This window comes from Melanerpes formicivorus, unplaced genomic scaffold, assembly GCF_026170545.1.
Source record: "Melanerpes formicivorus ecotype bairdi unplaced genomic scaffold, bMelFor1.0.p_v2 SCAF_26, whole genome shotgun sequence".
Classification (NCBI taxonomy): domain Eukaryota; kingdom Metazoa; phylum Chordata; class Aves; order Piciformes; family Picidae; genus Melanerpes; species Melanerpes formicivorus.
The window spans coordinates 10,204,321-10,220,125 of NW_027142378.1; the positions used below are offsets into that span (position 1 = coordinate 10,204,321).

At 53.6% G+C, this 15,805-nt stretch overlaps 1 protein-coding gene across 2 annotated transcripts in view; it reads left to right on the forward strand.

The window, feature by feature from the left end:
- The first annotated feature begins 195 nt into the window (after positions 1-195).
- PPP2R5D (protein phosphatase 2 regulatory subunit B'delta) overlaps positions 196-15,805 on the forward strand; it is a 33,366-nt gene continuing 17,756 nt past the window's right edge. The window contains exons 1-6 of one of the 2 annotated variants that reach the window (XM_068153605.1): positions 196-279; positions 1,242-1,352; positions 8,133-8,346; positions 10,922-11,121; positions 12,349-12,459; positions 14,995-15,087. In XM_068153605.1, the coding sequence (XP_068009706.1) occupies positions 253-279; positions 1,242-1,352; positions 8,133-8,346; positions 10,922-11,121; positions 12,349-12,459; positions 14,995-15,087 (756 nt within the window). In that variant the 5' untranslated portion in view covers positions 196-252. Of the gene's footprint in view, positions 280-687; positions 752-1,241; positions 1,353-8,132; positions 8,347-10,921; positions 11,122-12,348; positions 12,460-14,994; positions 15,088-15,805 lie in introns of those variants that run through there. The other variant, XM_068153606.1, reaches the window with a different exon arrangement.

The window sequence follows — 15,805 nt, forward strand, 5'->3', positions numbered from 1 at the left end:
GCGGCGCTGCCCCGGAAGCGCCCCTCGCCCGCAGCCCTGCCCCGCCCCCCGGGGCCGTGCCCGGCGCCGGAGCGCACTTCCACCAATGAGAAAAATCCGCTGCTTTGCGTCAGCGCCGCGCGGCACTGGCGGAGCCTGTTGCTAGGCAGACCGCTACGCCTGGCCCAATGGGAGCAGCGCGCTGCGGCCGGGCCCGGGCTCAGGCGGCGGCGGTGGCGGCGGGCGCGGAGCGGCTGGGGCCCGGCGCTCACCATGCCCTACAAGCTGAAGAAGGAGAAGGTGCGGCAGGCGGGCAGGCGGGCGGGCGGCGCCGGGGATGCCCTTGCGCGGCCCGGGCGCGGCCCCGGTAAACCGGCCTCCCGCCCCCGCAGCCCTCCCCGGCGCGGCCTTCCCTCGGCGCGGCCCCCACGGGGCGGGGGCGCGCGCGCGGGGCTGCGGCCGGCAGGGGGCGGGGGCGCGCGCCCGGGGCGGGCGGGGCGCGTGGTGCAGGAGGGCGGCGGGGGCGCGCGCCAGCCGAGGGAGGGGGCGGCAGCCGGTGCCAGCGCGTCCGGTGCCAGCGCCGCCAGCGGCGACTCCGGGCCGGGGGGCAGCGGAGGCTGCGGCCGCCGCTTCCAGTGCTCCCCAGTGCCAGCTGTGGTGGTGGTGGTGAGCAGAGGCTGCGACCCGCCTCGCTCCGCGCTGTCGGGAGGTGGCGGGGGCTGCGAGGCACGGCCACCTCTCCTGCTCCCCCGTTATGCCTCCTATGGGGGAGGTACGGCTCCACCCGTGACCCGGACCCGCGGCGGGGCGGCCGGCGATGTGCTGCCTGCTCTGCCGTGTGTCCCTGCCCTGCCCGCAGGCGGGGCGGCCCCGATCCGCTGCTCTTGCCCTGAGCCCGCCGGGTCTGTGGCTGCCCTGCACTTTGTCACCGCAGCGGGCAGCGGCGGGACCCTGCGCTGGGCAAGGCGCTGGCACAGGCAGAGTGGGCGCAGGGCACTGTCACCCCCGGAGGTGTCTGGCCCGGGTCATCCTTCAGTGACCGGAATGGGCCATGCCAGCACTAGCTTCTGCTTGCGCCCGTGTCCCTGCCGCGGTTACCCGCTGCCCGCTCGTACCGCCCTTCTCAGGGGAGAAGGTCTGGGAGTTACCGCCCGCAGCAGGGCTGATTGCCGGGGGGGGGGAGGAGGGACGAGTCTGTGATCCTGCACGGCTGAACTCTGCACAAGGTGACATTTTATCTGGACGCGTTTTGCCCTTTTCAGGAGTCTCCGAAGTCTACGAAAAGCACGACAAAGCCTGGCGGCAGCAGCAGCAGCAGCAGCAGCAGCAGCAGCAGTAGCGGGAAGGATGGTGGGGTGGAGAATTCAGAAGAGGTAAGGCTTTCACCTTGGATACAGCAGTGTGCATGTGCAACTCATCTTTGAAGAGCAATTATCATCTTTCATTCTAGCTGCTTCGTGCTGCTCTGCCAAATAATGCCTGTCACCAGCCTCTTGAGGATTAGGAGAGGATGAGAGCAAAGACTGAAGTTAAAGATGAAGTTACTTCCCCTTGAAAGTTGGTCCAAAAGGAATGATGACTGTGGTGGAGACAGAATGAGTCTCATGCCCTGCAGCTCTGCAAGAGCAGTTTTGGCACAAAGCTGCTAGTGAGTGCTGCTCACAGAGGTGGGCAGAGATGAAAAGAGAGAGGGAAAAGCCACTGTTACCGGTGAGGAAGCCTGACAGATGGGGGCAGTTTCCTTGCTCCTTTCAGAGCAAAGTGCAATCAACTCTCATCACCTTGTGTATGAGTGGGAAAGTGGTGGGTCTGAGGTGTTTTCTAGAGGAAGTAATGGATAGAACACCTGAAAGAATAGAGGTGAGCTGCCAGAGGTCGGATGGTTTTCCTTTGGTGGACCAGCCTGGTTGCTGATCACATTGCTCACAGAAAGGCACAACCTATATTCCCATCCATGCTCCGTCTCTTTCACTCTCATTTGTGATGTTCACCAAGCTGGATGTGTTAAATGGCCCCAGCAGACTGTGATAATATCATCTGTGCTTAGGTTCAGCACAAATTTAGGTGAACTGGGACTTTTCTGGTGGATTTGAGTTTGTCCAGTGGTCAGGGTGGTTGTGGATTTTTAGACTTGCTTCAGAAGATGATGTGTGTCCAAGGAAGTGTGTGTGTGTGTGTCTTAACCCTGCAGTTTGGCTGTGCCAAGCAAGCTGTGCCACTTGGGTGTCCCTAAATGCCTGTGTGCTTGAGTCTTGTCTAGACCATGTTGCACTTGTAATTTGAAGGACTGGGGTAAGGGTCTAAGATCCTAGGAAGAAACCTAGTTCAGTGGGATGGTCCTGGTCAAAATAAGGTTATTTTAAAGTCTTCTTCAAAGCATAGATCTGTATTGTAGAGCCTCAGAAAATATCCCTACCTCTAGCCATGCAGTTTCTGTACCCCTCCCTAACCTGCTATGTGGCCAGCAAGGACTCAGAACTCGAATTTGTATGCTTTGTAGAAGTTTTGTGGATCCTCTCTTTATATCTCACCCTGGTCTTGGCTTCAGCACATTTTATTTTGTGTATACAGCTGAAAACAGCTTGCTGGGGGAGCTGTCTTCCAACTCCTAGGACATGAGGGAACTCCTGCCTTGGCGTCATGGGGTCAGGCTTACCTTTTGGTAACTTGGTATTCTTGGTCTGCTGAGTTCACAGCTCTGGGAAGAGGAAGGAAAGCCTGGGTCTTTGATGCTTCAACCTTTCAGTGCTTCAGCTTTCCTAGGTTGAAGTTTGGACTCGATGATCCTAAAGGTCTCTTCCAATGCAAACGATTCCCTGACTGTATGGTCAAGCGAGGGTGACGGATGGCCGTCCGAGCAGAGCACTCTGATGGTCCCCAGCAAGATCAGCGGTGGGCTGTGGCACTGCAATAGGAAAGGAAGGGCAGTGCAAGGCTGCAAGCTGCCTTCTGTGACCTGAAGTAGCACATAATATCTGGTTGTGCCTGAGTGCAGAAGAAACTTAGGAGCGATTTGTCTAACTTTTCCCTCCCACAAAACATTCCCAGCCACTTCCTCATATTCCAAACAAAATCCAGCCCTTCTTTAAGATGGAAGGCTCAGGCTCCTTTGATCATAGGAACAGAGAGCAGAGCAGAAAGAAGACACCTCTGCAGTCTGCACCGCCACAGATCTCTTTTCCTGTTGAGTTTGTGGTGAAGTTTGCTCTCTCTGGGTGCTTTCCTGTCTCCAAACTGCTCTGCTGCAGAATGGAAGAGAGCTCTTGGCTCCATCAGAAGAAATGCATGCTGGTTTGAATGCAATTTTCCTGCTCTTCAGGAAGAACAGAAAGGTATTTTGACTTTCACATTGGGGGACCATAAGGAATCAGGTAACGTGTGCTGGGGGTGAGACTGCTTCCTTGTGTCAGAAGCAGGGGATGGTTTGACTCGTGAGACACCAGGAGTGATGTTGCTTGGGGGGATTGGTGAGCTGATCCTAACCTAGATGCCTCTGCTAGCTGTTGAGAGAGTTCTGTGCCATGTAAATCCTTCCATGAAGTTTTGGTTGCTTTGTTGCCTTTTCTAGGCTGAAAGTTGTGTGCATCAAAGAATTTTCCTTCTTTTTGTCAGATTGCAGCGGGAGAGCAGCCTTTGGGCATCCTTCTTCCAGTATGCACTTCCCTCTCACACCATGCTCCAAGGAGCAGGGGGAGAACTCAGCCCTAATTTATCCTGATACCAGAAAGTTGTGACTTGTTTTGTGGGTAGGTTGTCTGGCTGGTGGAATGAGTAAAGCTCTTTGAAGAGCAGCTCTGGTTTGACAGATCTGAGCAAGTGCAGCAGACAAGGACCTCCTATGGGGATCTTTGTGGAGGGAGATGAAGAGGGTAGGAGTCAGTCCAGAAACCCTTAAGCATAGTGCTTTGTTCTCTGCAGCAAAGGAGCTTTTGCTGGAGCTGATCTGGAAGGAAAGATAGGTCCAAAAGCAGACATATCCCCACAAGGGAAGGCAAGAGTTCTCTTGCAAGTACAAGGGTGGTGCAGTCCTCTTTTAGATGCCTGTCTTAAGGTGAAGTTATCTGAGGTGAAGAACCAGCAGAGGTTGATCAGCCCTTGGCTTTGTGGGGGGCCAATGTGTTCAGGGAAAGGCAGGAGCAGTGGGGTAAAACAGGAGAGTAAGGAAAGGCAAATAAAAGGCTTGTTCAGTTTGTCCTCTCCAGAACATGATGAAGATGTGAATGGAGGGAATTTTCATGTGGCTATTTAAGGAGGGAAAAGGAAAAAAACAAAAAAGGACTAATGCCAGTATGATTTTGTGTGTGTGATTCAGCATTGAATGAGAGGATGAGAAAGAGTTACTCCTTCTGGCCAGAAAAACTGGGAGAGGCAGCTGGGTGGGGAAGAGAGTTAATGACCTGGAAGTGGGAGCAGGGATTAACAGCAGTAAAAAAGGAGAGAAGAGTTGCTCTGCAGCCTCAAGGGCAGCTTGGAGCCTCGCTGATGAGGCTTGCAGCTCTGGGAAAGGGTGCTCCTTTCCACTGAGCTGCTGCATGACGTGTTTCGCAGACATCTCCATGGGGCTTGTTACTGCAGCACCTGGGCTTCATTGTTCAGAGGCAGGCAGAGTGCTGATGGTACTTGTGAGGCAGAGAGCTTTATTTTAATGGGGAAGCTGTGTAACAGCAGACAAAGAGAGCAGGTACTGACTTGAGGGAAGGGAAAGGAAGAGTCATCTGAGGAGGAGGAGCTGAGAGCAGATCTGGGCTGAGAAGCTTAGTAAGCAGGAGGTGCTCAAGGGACCAGCGAAGCAGACGGGTTTCCGAGCGGCGATGCATCCAGCCGCCGCGGTAGGAGTGCCTGCAGAGGTGAGGTCATGCCTGGGTAGGAATGCAGAGGAGAGGCTGTCACAGCTCAGGGTGGATGGGGAAAAGTATCTGTCCCTGGGAGCCTGAGGTGAGGAGGGATGACACAGAGCGAGCCCAGGGCCTGGGGCTTGTCGGCTTGTGCAGGCAGGTTCGTAGCAGGATGAGGAGGTGATGGGAAGCAGTGGGAACTCCTGTGAAGCCAGGGACCTGCGCTTGGGGCGGGTCGAACGTGGCTGCAATGGGGGCTGGCCCAGCCTGTTGGCACAAGTGGCTGCACCACCCTGGCAGGAAAGTGGGTCTGCCACAGCTTTGTGCTGTTCTCCAGTCACTTCAGCACAGGCAGCAGGGTTACCTGCCTGTCAGGAGGGGGCTGAGCTTTATCAGGTAGATGTGTGCCTGCAGCCGTGGAGTAGCCAGCTGGTGTTGATGTTAGGAAAACACTCTGTGAGGTTGGTATCTGTGCATTAACAAAAGAACCTTTAAGTTTTAGCCTTCTGCTGTGTTTTCAGGAATGGGAAACTTAAGAAAGTGTTAGGAAACTTAAACCAAGCCTGTTGTGATTCATGCCTCCAGGATTGGAGGTGTTGAAGGCAGATGGACAGCAGGCCTGCCGCTGGAAGCACCTCCTGAAAGCAAGTATTGAGGATGATGTCAGAAAATCCATACAGAGGCAGTCCATCCTAAAACCCTCTGAGCACTGCTGCATGAGAGACTAGCTGACCTCCCCCACCATCGAATTTCCTCTGGCAAATTGGGTTGTGTGATTTTTGCATGTGTCTGCCTGCTTCTTAAACAACCAGCAGCTAAACCTGAGGCCCTGTTTTGTCTTCCTTCGTGCCAGCTGTTGACTGTAGAGCCTGGTGACAAGGACTTTTCCAGACCCCTTGATGCCACATGCCAGGCAGTGTGGCTGCAGCCTGTTAGTCTGTGATACACCACACTCACAACATTTGTCTGTGATGTTTCCTGAGTAGGTGGGGATGGCCTATCAGACAGGGGGATCCATGTGTCCTGCTTCCTTCAGCGTTACCTGTGAGGCCACTGGTGCATCATTTTTGTCTGTCCTGTCTTGTCTCTGTGGAGGCTCAGCATTCAGATTTTGCCCTTTTTCCCCTGTAGAAGGAGAGTGATGCAGAGTAGAGGACTAGCCTTCCCAAAAGCACCTGGGCAACAGTCTGTGGGGGTCATGCTGCCCTGATACCCAAATATTCAGGGTGAGGAATGAATTGGTCCATCTTGGAAGGTTGTCAGCACAGATCCAGCCTGACTTAGCTGAGGAGAGACCACTGTGGAGGATAAGTTGCCTCCAGTTTGCAATCTGGATCTGCTTTGTCTGGCAGTCACAGCTGTTTTCATCACAAGCTCATCATGCTTCCTCCTCTCATTGCAGGGCAGTGCTGCTCCATGAAAGGAAACAGATAACATCTAAAATGAAGAAACTTAAAATCTTCTTGTCTCCCCCAGCCTTGGCTTGGAGCTGAGCTTGAAACAGCACCACTTAAGATTTCCTTCAAGCAGAGCCAGAGCAGAACCAAAATGTTTCCAGTTTTATGTAATGGCTTGACAAAACAATTGGTGTTTTGTTTTAGGCACTGTTTTTCACAGGGAGTCCTTGCACTTGCTCTGTAGATCCCAATCTGCAGAGCAGAATATCCATGTAGGCAGCTTTCCCTGCCTGTACCTTGCTGCCTCCCCACATGCTGTGGGTGCAGTAACTCTTGCAGGCTGGTGCTGTGCTGCACCTCTTTGGAAACCATCAGGACTCAGTAAATAGGCCGTGCAGGGTGAATTGCAGCTCAGCTGCTCCCCACAGGAGGAACCTGGCCATATCTCACTTGGAGGAAAGCTCTGATGAGCTTCTGCATTGCTGCTGCTTTTCCTCAAGCCCATGCTGATGGGTACTGTGAGAAGGTTTGCTTTTGTCCCACCGTGCTGTTTGTGACAGCGGGGAGTTGATGGGGGTGACATCCAAGGGTTTCACCCACCTCTGCTTTGGACCCACTGTGCAATCCCTGGCATGTTCTAAACAGGTTCACCCTGCAGCTCCTTGGCTTTGTGTACCAGCAGGAAAGAGGTGGCAGCACTGAGGAAGGGAATGTTGCTGGGCTCACAATGCAGGGCCAGAGTAGGCTGAGTGCTGCCTCCAGCTAAGCCCCCTCCTACAGGCTTGCTGGCAGGATGTTGCCCTCTTCCATAGTACATTTTCCAGGAGTTAGGTAAGTGTGGGTCTTAAAGGGTCAGTTGTTGAGCCATTATAGCTTAAGAGGGACTTGAACCAGCAGAGGGTTTCAGCAAGATCAGGACAAAGCTGAGCTGAGCAAACACTGGCTTGAGTTTCTGGTCACCTGCTGAAAACAAGAAAGTGCCTCTAAAAGTGCTGTGTAACAAGCATGAGGTGAAGAGAATGTCCAGTGGAGGAAAGTTGGGGGGGTGTGCTAAGAAGAGTGTGGCCAGCAAGTTGAAGGAGGTCCCTTCCACCCCTTAGCATTCTGTGATTCAGTGAAAGTGCAGGCAAAGAGTTTGTGTTGCTGAAAGGAGTGATGGGGAAGAATCAAGCCTACAGGAGACAGCCAGAGAGCAATGAAGCAGAGACAAGGCAGGGGTGGAGGGAGCAGCCAGGATGGGTTAGGAAAACCAGCAGCCCAAGACATAAATTTGTTGTGGCTCCTGTGTGGTTCCTAGACTACCAGCTATGGATGCAGCAATGATTTTAAGTGGTCTTCACTGTTGTCATTCCAGGGCTGTCACTCCTGCTCTGTACTACAATACTGCCTTACTTTTCTCCAGGTGGTTCTCCATACAAGGACAAGGAAACAACTTGCATGTTTGCTATGGGGTGTCCAGGCTGCTGTAATCAGAGGCATTTCTGTCTGGACCATGAAAAGTTCTTACTTCTGCTTTTCTGGGTCAACAGGCTCCTGTCACTTGTTGCAAGATGTGGCTTTGCTTTCCATATCTCTAGCAGATAAGAGGCTCCCATGTCTTTGTGGTCATGGGGGACATGGTTTAATGGCCATAGTGGTCTTAGGTTGATGGTTGGACTCGGTGATCTTAGAGGTCTTCTCCAAGTGACACAATTCCATGACCTCTGTAGCTCACAGGAGTGAAACTGATGCTCACTTTGAAGGGGGACTGCAGATGCAGCCAGCAGGTCCAGAGCCCTGCAGGAGCAGGTGAATTGCAAGTGCCACAGTGGAAAGCTTGCCTGCTTCCTTCAGTCCAAGGAGCTGCTTGAAGGTATCTGATGGTTTGTGAGACTTGTAGGTAAAACCTTGTAAACTGTTTTCCTTTCTTCTCTCCCCTCAGGCCCAGCAGCCGCAGCAGCAGCCGCAGCAGCAGCCGCAGGCGCCGCAGCCGACTTCGAACAAGCGGCCCAGTAACAGCGCTCCGCCCCCAACCCAGCTGAACAAGATCAAGTACTCAGGGGGACCCCAGATTGTGAAGAAGGAGCGGAGGCACAGCTCGTCCCGCTTCAATCTCAGCAAAAACCGGGAGCTGCAGAAGCTGCCAGCCCTTAAAGGTGAGGAGGCTGTGGGGGGCCGAGCTGCGCCTCGGCCGGGGCAGAGCGCGGCGATGGAAGGGCTCTTCCCAAAGGCAGCCTGGTAGTGTCCTGCTAACCTCCCGTCTGCAGTACAGCAGGGTGGGCTCTGGGAAAGCTGCTTGGCTTGGCAGCAGCTTGAGACAGGGCTCTGGGCAAGCTGATCTAGTTGAGGCTGCCCCTGCTTGCTTCAGAGGGGGTTGGACTAGATGAGCTTTGGAGGTCCCTTCCAACCCCAAGCATCCTGTGAGTCTATGAATAGATAGACAGCCCAAAAGAGAAGGAAGATACTCAGTGGCAACTTCAGTACTTCCCTTCCCATTTGAGCTGATTTAAGCTTTCATACTTAACATGTGTGTACATGTGTGTATATATGTGTGTGTGTGTGTGTATACACACATATATATGTGTGTATATATATATATAGTGACCCCACTGCCATCCAGTGTGACCTGGACAGGCTGGAGAGCTGGGCAGGGAGAGACCCAATGAAATTCAACAAGGTCAAGTGTAGAGTCCTGCATCTGGGGAATAACAGTCCCATGGATCAGTACAGGTTGGGGGCTGACCTGCTGGAGAGCATCTCTAGGGAAAGGAACCTGGGGGTGCTGGTGGACAGCAGGATGACCAAGAGCTAATGATGTGCCCTTGTAGCCAAGAAGGTCAGGGGCACCCTGGGGTGCATCAAAAAGAGTGTGGCAGCAGGCTGGGGGAGATTCTTCTCCCCTTCTACTCTGCTCTTGTGAGACCACAGCTGGAATATTGCATCCAGTTCTAGGCTCTGTGGTTCAAGAAAGACAGAGAACTGCTGGAGAGGATACAGAAAAGGGCTACAAAGATGCTGAGGGGACTGGGACAGCTCTTTTATGAGGAGAGACTGAGAGCATTTGGTCTTTTTAGTCTGGAAAAGAGAAGGCTGAGGGGGGATCTCATCAATGCTTGGAAATACTGAAAGGCTGGGTGTCAGGAGGATGGGACCAGGCTTTCTCCAGTGGTGGCCAGTGGCAGGACAATAGGTAATGGGCACAAACATAAGAAGTTCCAGCTAAACATGAGGGGGAACTTCTTTAAGGGTGACAGAGCACTGGAACAGGCTGCCCAGAGAGGTGGTGGAGGTTCCATCTCTGGAGACATTCCAAGCCTGCCTGGATGTGTTCCTGTGTGACCTTCTTTGGGTAAAGCTGCCTTGGCAGGGTGTTTGGACTCGATGCTCTTCCAACCCCTACCATTCTCTGGTCCTGTGATATGCTTGGGATTCTCACATTCTTCAGCAGGTTGTGAGGAAGGTGGTGAAATGCAGAGACATGAGTGCAGACTGCTTTTGGTTCCTGCAGCCAATTGTTCCTGGGAGAGGGCCAGGCTGCCTCTTCCTCCTCCTTGTATTTCCATCACATGTTATGCAAGTGCAATTGAACTTGTCCACATTAGGGCAATGACCTAGGACTATAAATGAGTGCTAGGTGTCTGTACCACTACAAATGGTGGGCTTAAACATGGTCTAAGTGTGGACAAGGAGGAAGTGTTTTCAGCAGTCACTCTGCCAGACATGTTAGTGGCACAGCTCACCAAAACAGGTCATTGTTTTAGGAAGGATGACTGCCTTGCAGCTTCACCAGCTGTTCTGCAGAAAAGAGCTAGGTTTGGCCTTAGCACTGGGTGCTTTCCAGTGGCAACACACCAAAGAGAGAATGGTGCTAACACGGGGCCTCTGCCACCTGGGCCTCTCTTTTGGGTTAGCCTTTCTAGTATCCGGTGACAGAGCAAGAGGAAATGGCCTGAAATTGTGCCAGGGGAGGGTTAGGTTGGAGATGAGGAAAACTTTCTTCACTGCAAGAGTGGTCAGGGATTGGAACAGGCTGCCCAGGGAGGTGGTGGAGTCACCACCCCTGGAGGTGTTCAAGAAACATAGGGATGTGGCACTATGAGGAGAGGCTGAGGGAGCTGGGGTTGTTTAGCCTGGAGAAGAGGAGGCTCAGGGGAGACCTCATTGCTCCCTACAACTCTCTGAAGGGAGGCTGTAGCCAGGAAGGGGTTGGTCTTTTCTCTCTAGCAACCAGCACCAGAACAAGAGGACACAGTCTCAAGCTGTGCCAGGGGAAGTTTAGGCTGGAGGTGAGGAGAAAGTTCTTCACTGAGAGAGTTGTTAGCCACTGGAATGTGCTGCCCAGGGAGGTGGTGGAGTCCCCATCCCTGGAGGTGTTCAAGAGGGGATTGGATGTGGCACTTAGTGCCATGGTTTGGTCATGAGGTCTGTGGTGAGAGGTTGGACTTGATGATCTTTGAGGTCTCTTCCAAGCTTGGTGATACTGTGAGGCTGGGCACTTGGGGACGTGGTGTAATGGCCATGGTGTGTTAGGTTGACTTTGGGACTCGATGATCTTAGAGGTCTTCCCCAACCAAAACAATTCTAGGCTTGTATTCCTGTTCTCCTGCCAGCCCTAGAGGGGCTGTGATGGGGGAGGGGGAACGCAGGACAGGACCACAGCGATGCCTGTGGGCACATCAGGAGGATGCTGTACCTGCCTCCAAGGCCAGCCGTGCCTGCTTTCTCTGGCAGATGCTCCTCCCCACGAGCGAGAAGAGCTTTTCATCCAGAAGCTGCGGCAGTGCTGTGTGCTCTTCGATTTCATCTCTGACCCCCTCAGTGACCTGAAGTTCAAGGAGGTGAAGCGCGCGGGGCTCAACGAGATGGTGGAATACATCACGCACAACCGCGACGTCGTCACCGAGGCCATCTACCCCGAAGCTGTTATCATGGTACGCCCTGGGGCCGCTGCCGTGCCTGCCTTCCAGGCTGCTCTGAAGGCTGGTGGGGAGCAGGGCAGAGGGGTTTGGCAGAGAGGAGTGTGAGCCTGCTCCTACCCCTCCTTGTTTTCTGCCCACCCCCTGAAAGAGAGGAAGGGTGGGGTGGTGTAGGGAGAGGTGGGAGAGCCTCTCTCTGGCACAGACTGCACTTGTGGGGTCCCTCTGCAGGCTGTAACCCTACAGCCTCTAGGGAGGGATCTGTTAGCGGGCACAGCTATGGCAAATCCCAGTGTGGTGCTCTGCAGTGAAGGATTTGCTGCAGGGAGGAACACCATAAGGTGCAGGCATGTCAGTCATGCAGCTTCTCACTCACTTAAAGTTGGACACAGTGGTCATAGAACACCATAAGGTGCAGGAATGTCATACAGCTTTTCACTCACCTAAGGTTGGACTCAATGGTTGTAGAACACCATAGGGTGCAGGCATGTCAGTCATGCAGCTTCTCACTCACTTAAGGCTGGACTCAATGGTTGTAGAACACCATAAGGTGCAGGAATGTCAGCCATACAGCTTCTCACTCACTTAAGGTTGGACTCAATGGTTGTAGAACACCATAGGGTGCAGGCATGTCAGCCATACAGCTTCTCACTCACTTAAGGTTGGACTCAATGGTTGTAGAGGTCCCTTTAACAAAAACAATTCTGCTCTGGTGAGACCTCACCTGGGGTATTGCATCCAGATCTGGAGCCCTCGATACAGGAAGGACATGGACCAGATGGAGTGGGTCCAGAGGAGGGCCATGAAAATGATCAGGGGTTTGGAACACCTCTGCTGTGAAGGCAGGCTGAGGGAGCTGGGAGTGTTCAGCCTGGAGAAGAGGGGGCTCTGGGGAGACCTAATAGCAGCCTCCCAGTACTTGAAGGGGGCCTACAAGAAGGCTGGAGAGAGACTGTTTGCAAAGACCTGTAGTGTTATGACAAGGGGCAGTGGTTTCAAACCAGAGCAGAGCAGATTTAGATTGGATGTGAGGAAGAAGGTCTGCACCATGAGGGTGGTGGAACACTGGAACAGGTTGCCCAGGGAGGTGGTTGAGGCCCCATCCCTGGAGATACTCAGACTGAGGCTCAACAAGGCTCTGGGCAACCTGAGCTAGTTGAGGATGCCCCTGCTGACTGCAGAGGGGCTTGGCCTGGATGACCTTTGGAGGTCTCTTCCAATCCAGACCATTCTATGATTCAGTTTTCAGTGAACCTCTTCCGGACGCTCCCACCCTCATCCAACCCCACCGGCGCCGAGTTCGACCCCGAGGAGGATGAGCCCACACTAGAGGCTGCCTGGCCACACCTTCAGGTAGGCAGGAGAGAGGGGGGTGTCCATCTGGTGACTTCACACCCAGAAAGTCGAGAGCCTGTGTTGTGCTGCAGCTTGGCAGCCCTGCTGCTGCCTGCTCCCCACGCCTCCTAAGGGCTGCTGACGTGGAGACAAGGGCTGTTGGTGCTGGGACAGGGAGAGACCAGGCCTGCCATCCTGGTGTCTTGTAGGCATTGCAGGCAGCAGAGGTGTTCTGGACACTCTCTGATGGCTGTGTGCAACCTTCACCTGCAGATGGCTGTAGTCCCACGTGGCCCTGAGGTAGGCTGGAACTGGACACTTCCCTGGGAGTGAGGGAGCTGTGTCATGCTGTCTTTGCCAGAAGAAATTGCCATCAGTGTTCATGTCCCTCCTGAAAGCTCAAGAGCCTTTATCATCTGGGCTTTAGCAGCACTGGAGGCAGCAGCCCTGTCTCCTCTTTGTGCCCAGCTCCCTGGGTGGCACATGGAGGCAACAAGGGTTGTGAAGGGCCTGGAGCACATGGCCTACAAGGAACATCTGAGGGAGCTGGGCTTGTTCAGTCTGGGGAAGAGGAGGCTGAGGGGAGACCTCATTGCTCTCTACAGCTACCTGAAGGGAGGCTGGAGAGAGGAGGAGGCAGCCTCTTCTCCTTGGTGTCAAGTGACAGGACCAAAAGAAATGGTTTCAAGCTGCAGCAGGGGAGGCTCAGGCTGGATGTGAGGCAATATTTCTTTACTGGAGGGGTTGTCAGACATTGGAATGGTCTGCCCAGGGCTGTGCTGGAGCCACCATCCTTGAAGATGTTTAAGCAGCCTGTGGAGCTGTACTGGATGATCCTTGAGGTCTCTTCCAACCAGATGTATTCTGTGATTCTATGGAGGAAGAGGCCCACTTGGTGCCAAAGCAAAGCCTGTGCTGGCACCTGCTGACATGTCTCCTGCATGCTGGATGTAATTCAGTGGCATGAACTGGGAGGAAAGGTTTTGCCACTAAAGATAGGGAACTGAAGAGGGGGAGAAAGCCAAGGATCTTTTCATCAGGCTCTGTGTCCTGGGGAATGGACTTTAGGACAAACTAGTTGGAAACAACAGTGAGCATGTCCTAGCAGAAGTCAGCAGTGGAAGTCAGGAGGGAAGCTTATGGAGGCCTACCTAGGCAGCTGTGCAGGGTCAAGCAGACAAAGGTTAATCACTTCTAGTTGCTGCACTTGACACAGAGATCTGGGTGTCATTAGAAGGGGTGTAACATCTGAGTGCCATGAATGCTTTGAAGCTTTTGTTTCTCAGAGTTAGCTCAGCAGCAGCCACTGTGGGTTTGTGGCAAGTGTCTGCTAAGCTTTCTGGTCACCATCACAGTTTCTTTCTGTTGGCTTTGGCAGCTGGGCCCTGTCTGTGAATGTGTGACACCATGGCTCCTCTGTCTCCAGTATTTGGGATAACATGCTCTTGTTTGAGCTACTGGCCTCTGAGAAGCACTAGACAGAGTCAGCCTTGGCATGGACTCGGCCCTGCAGGAGGACAGCAGGATCAGAAGTTGCTGTTTAAGCACTGACAGTCCTCTTAAAACAAGCTGCTCTTTGTTGTTGAAGTGGGAAATCTCCAAGTCAGTTTCCAGCAGGCAGAGGACACAGCGTGTTTTGCAGGGATCTGTTCCGCTTCTCCTCTTTTCTGCTCTTCCTTGATGTGTCTCAGGGGCTTCCAACGATGCCTGAGCCTTTGACATCTCCTCTGACAGTTTCTCTTTTCTGTGGAGATGTGGGCTGGAGATGGGAGAAGAGTTTCCCAGGCCTAGTGTCTTCATCTGAGTAGGTGGCTGCTGTCTTTGCTGGGACCTAAGGTGATAAGATCTCTTTTGCAGACCTAAGCAGTTTTGTACCACCTTCTCACTGCCCAGCAGGGCAAGGGCAACTGCGTTGATTCAGCTGGGTGGGGAAACAGGTTCCTGTGTTTTCTGTGCTCCCATTCAGGCTTCCCAGCCTTCCTCTGAATCCTTAAGGAGAAGGAAGACATTTACAATCTGAAGTAAACACTGGTGAGAGCCTGTGTCCAGTTCTGGGCCCCTCAGGTTAAGAAAGATGTTGAGATGCTGGAAGGTGTCCAGAGAAGAGCAACAAAGCTGGGGAGGGGTCTGGAGCACAGCCCTGTGAGGAGAGGCTGAGGGAGCTGGGGTTGCTTAGCCTGGAGAGGAGGAGGCTCAGGGGAGACCTCATTGCTCTCCACAGCTACCTGAAGGGAGGTTGTAGCCAGGTGGGGGTTGGTCTCCTCTCCCAGGCAGCCAGCACCAGAACAAGAGGACACAGTCTCAAGCTCTGCAGGGGAGGTTTAGGCTGGATGTTAGGAAGAAATTCTTCACAGAAAGGGAGCTTGGAGTCACCATCACTGGAGGTGTTTAAAAAGGGACTGGATGATGGTGCCATGGTTGAGTTGGTTAGATGGTGCTGGGTGATGGCTTGGACTGGATGACCTGGGAGGTCTTTTCCTGCCTGGTGAGGTCTGTGACACACCTGGGAACTGTCTGCAGATTTCTAAGCCACCTGTCTTTCTCCCTCCATAGCTGGTGTATGAGTTCTTCCTCCGCTTCCTGGAGTCACCTGACTTTCAACCAAATGTAGCCAAGAAATACATTGACCAGAAGTTTGTACTGTCTGTAAGTAACCACTGCACCTGCCCCTGGGCACTGCCTCTGTGAGGCACAGGCAGCAGAGCTTGGAGAGAGACTGTTTGCAAAGGCTTGTCAAGGGGCAGTGCTTTCAGAGCAGGGAAGAGAGGGAAGGACTGCTCAGGATCTCAGGTAGTGATAGGACTAGGGGGAATGGAATGAAGCTGGAGGTGGGGAGATTCAGGCTGGAGGTGAGGAGGAAGTTCTTCCCCATGAGAGTGGTGAAGCCCTGGAATGGGTTGTCCAGGGAGGTGGTTGGGGCCCCAGCCCTGGAGGTGTTTAAGCCCAGGCTGGATGAGGCTCTGGCCAGGCTGATCTAGTGTGGGGTGTCCCTGCCCATGGCAGGGGGGTTGGAACTGGATGATCCTTGTGGTCCCTTCCAACCCTGAATGATACTATGATACTATGTGAGGACCAAGTTCTGCACCATGAGGGTGGTGGAACACTGGAACAGGTTGCCCAGGGAGGTGGTTGAAGCCCCATCCCTGGAGATACTCAGAGTGAGGCAACCTGATCTGGTTGAGGATGTCCCTGCTACTGCAGAGGGGGTTGGACTAGGTTACCTTTGGAGGTCCCTTCCAACCCAGACCATTCTCTGATTGTGGTCAAGGTGTTATGCAAGCAGTCCAGTCAGCAGGTGTTTGAGGATGTAGGGTTTCTGCTGTCCTTGGTCTGGTTTGGAAGGAGCAGCCAGAGCTGTCCGTGC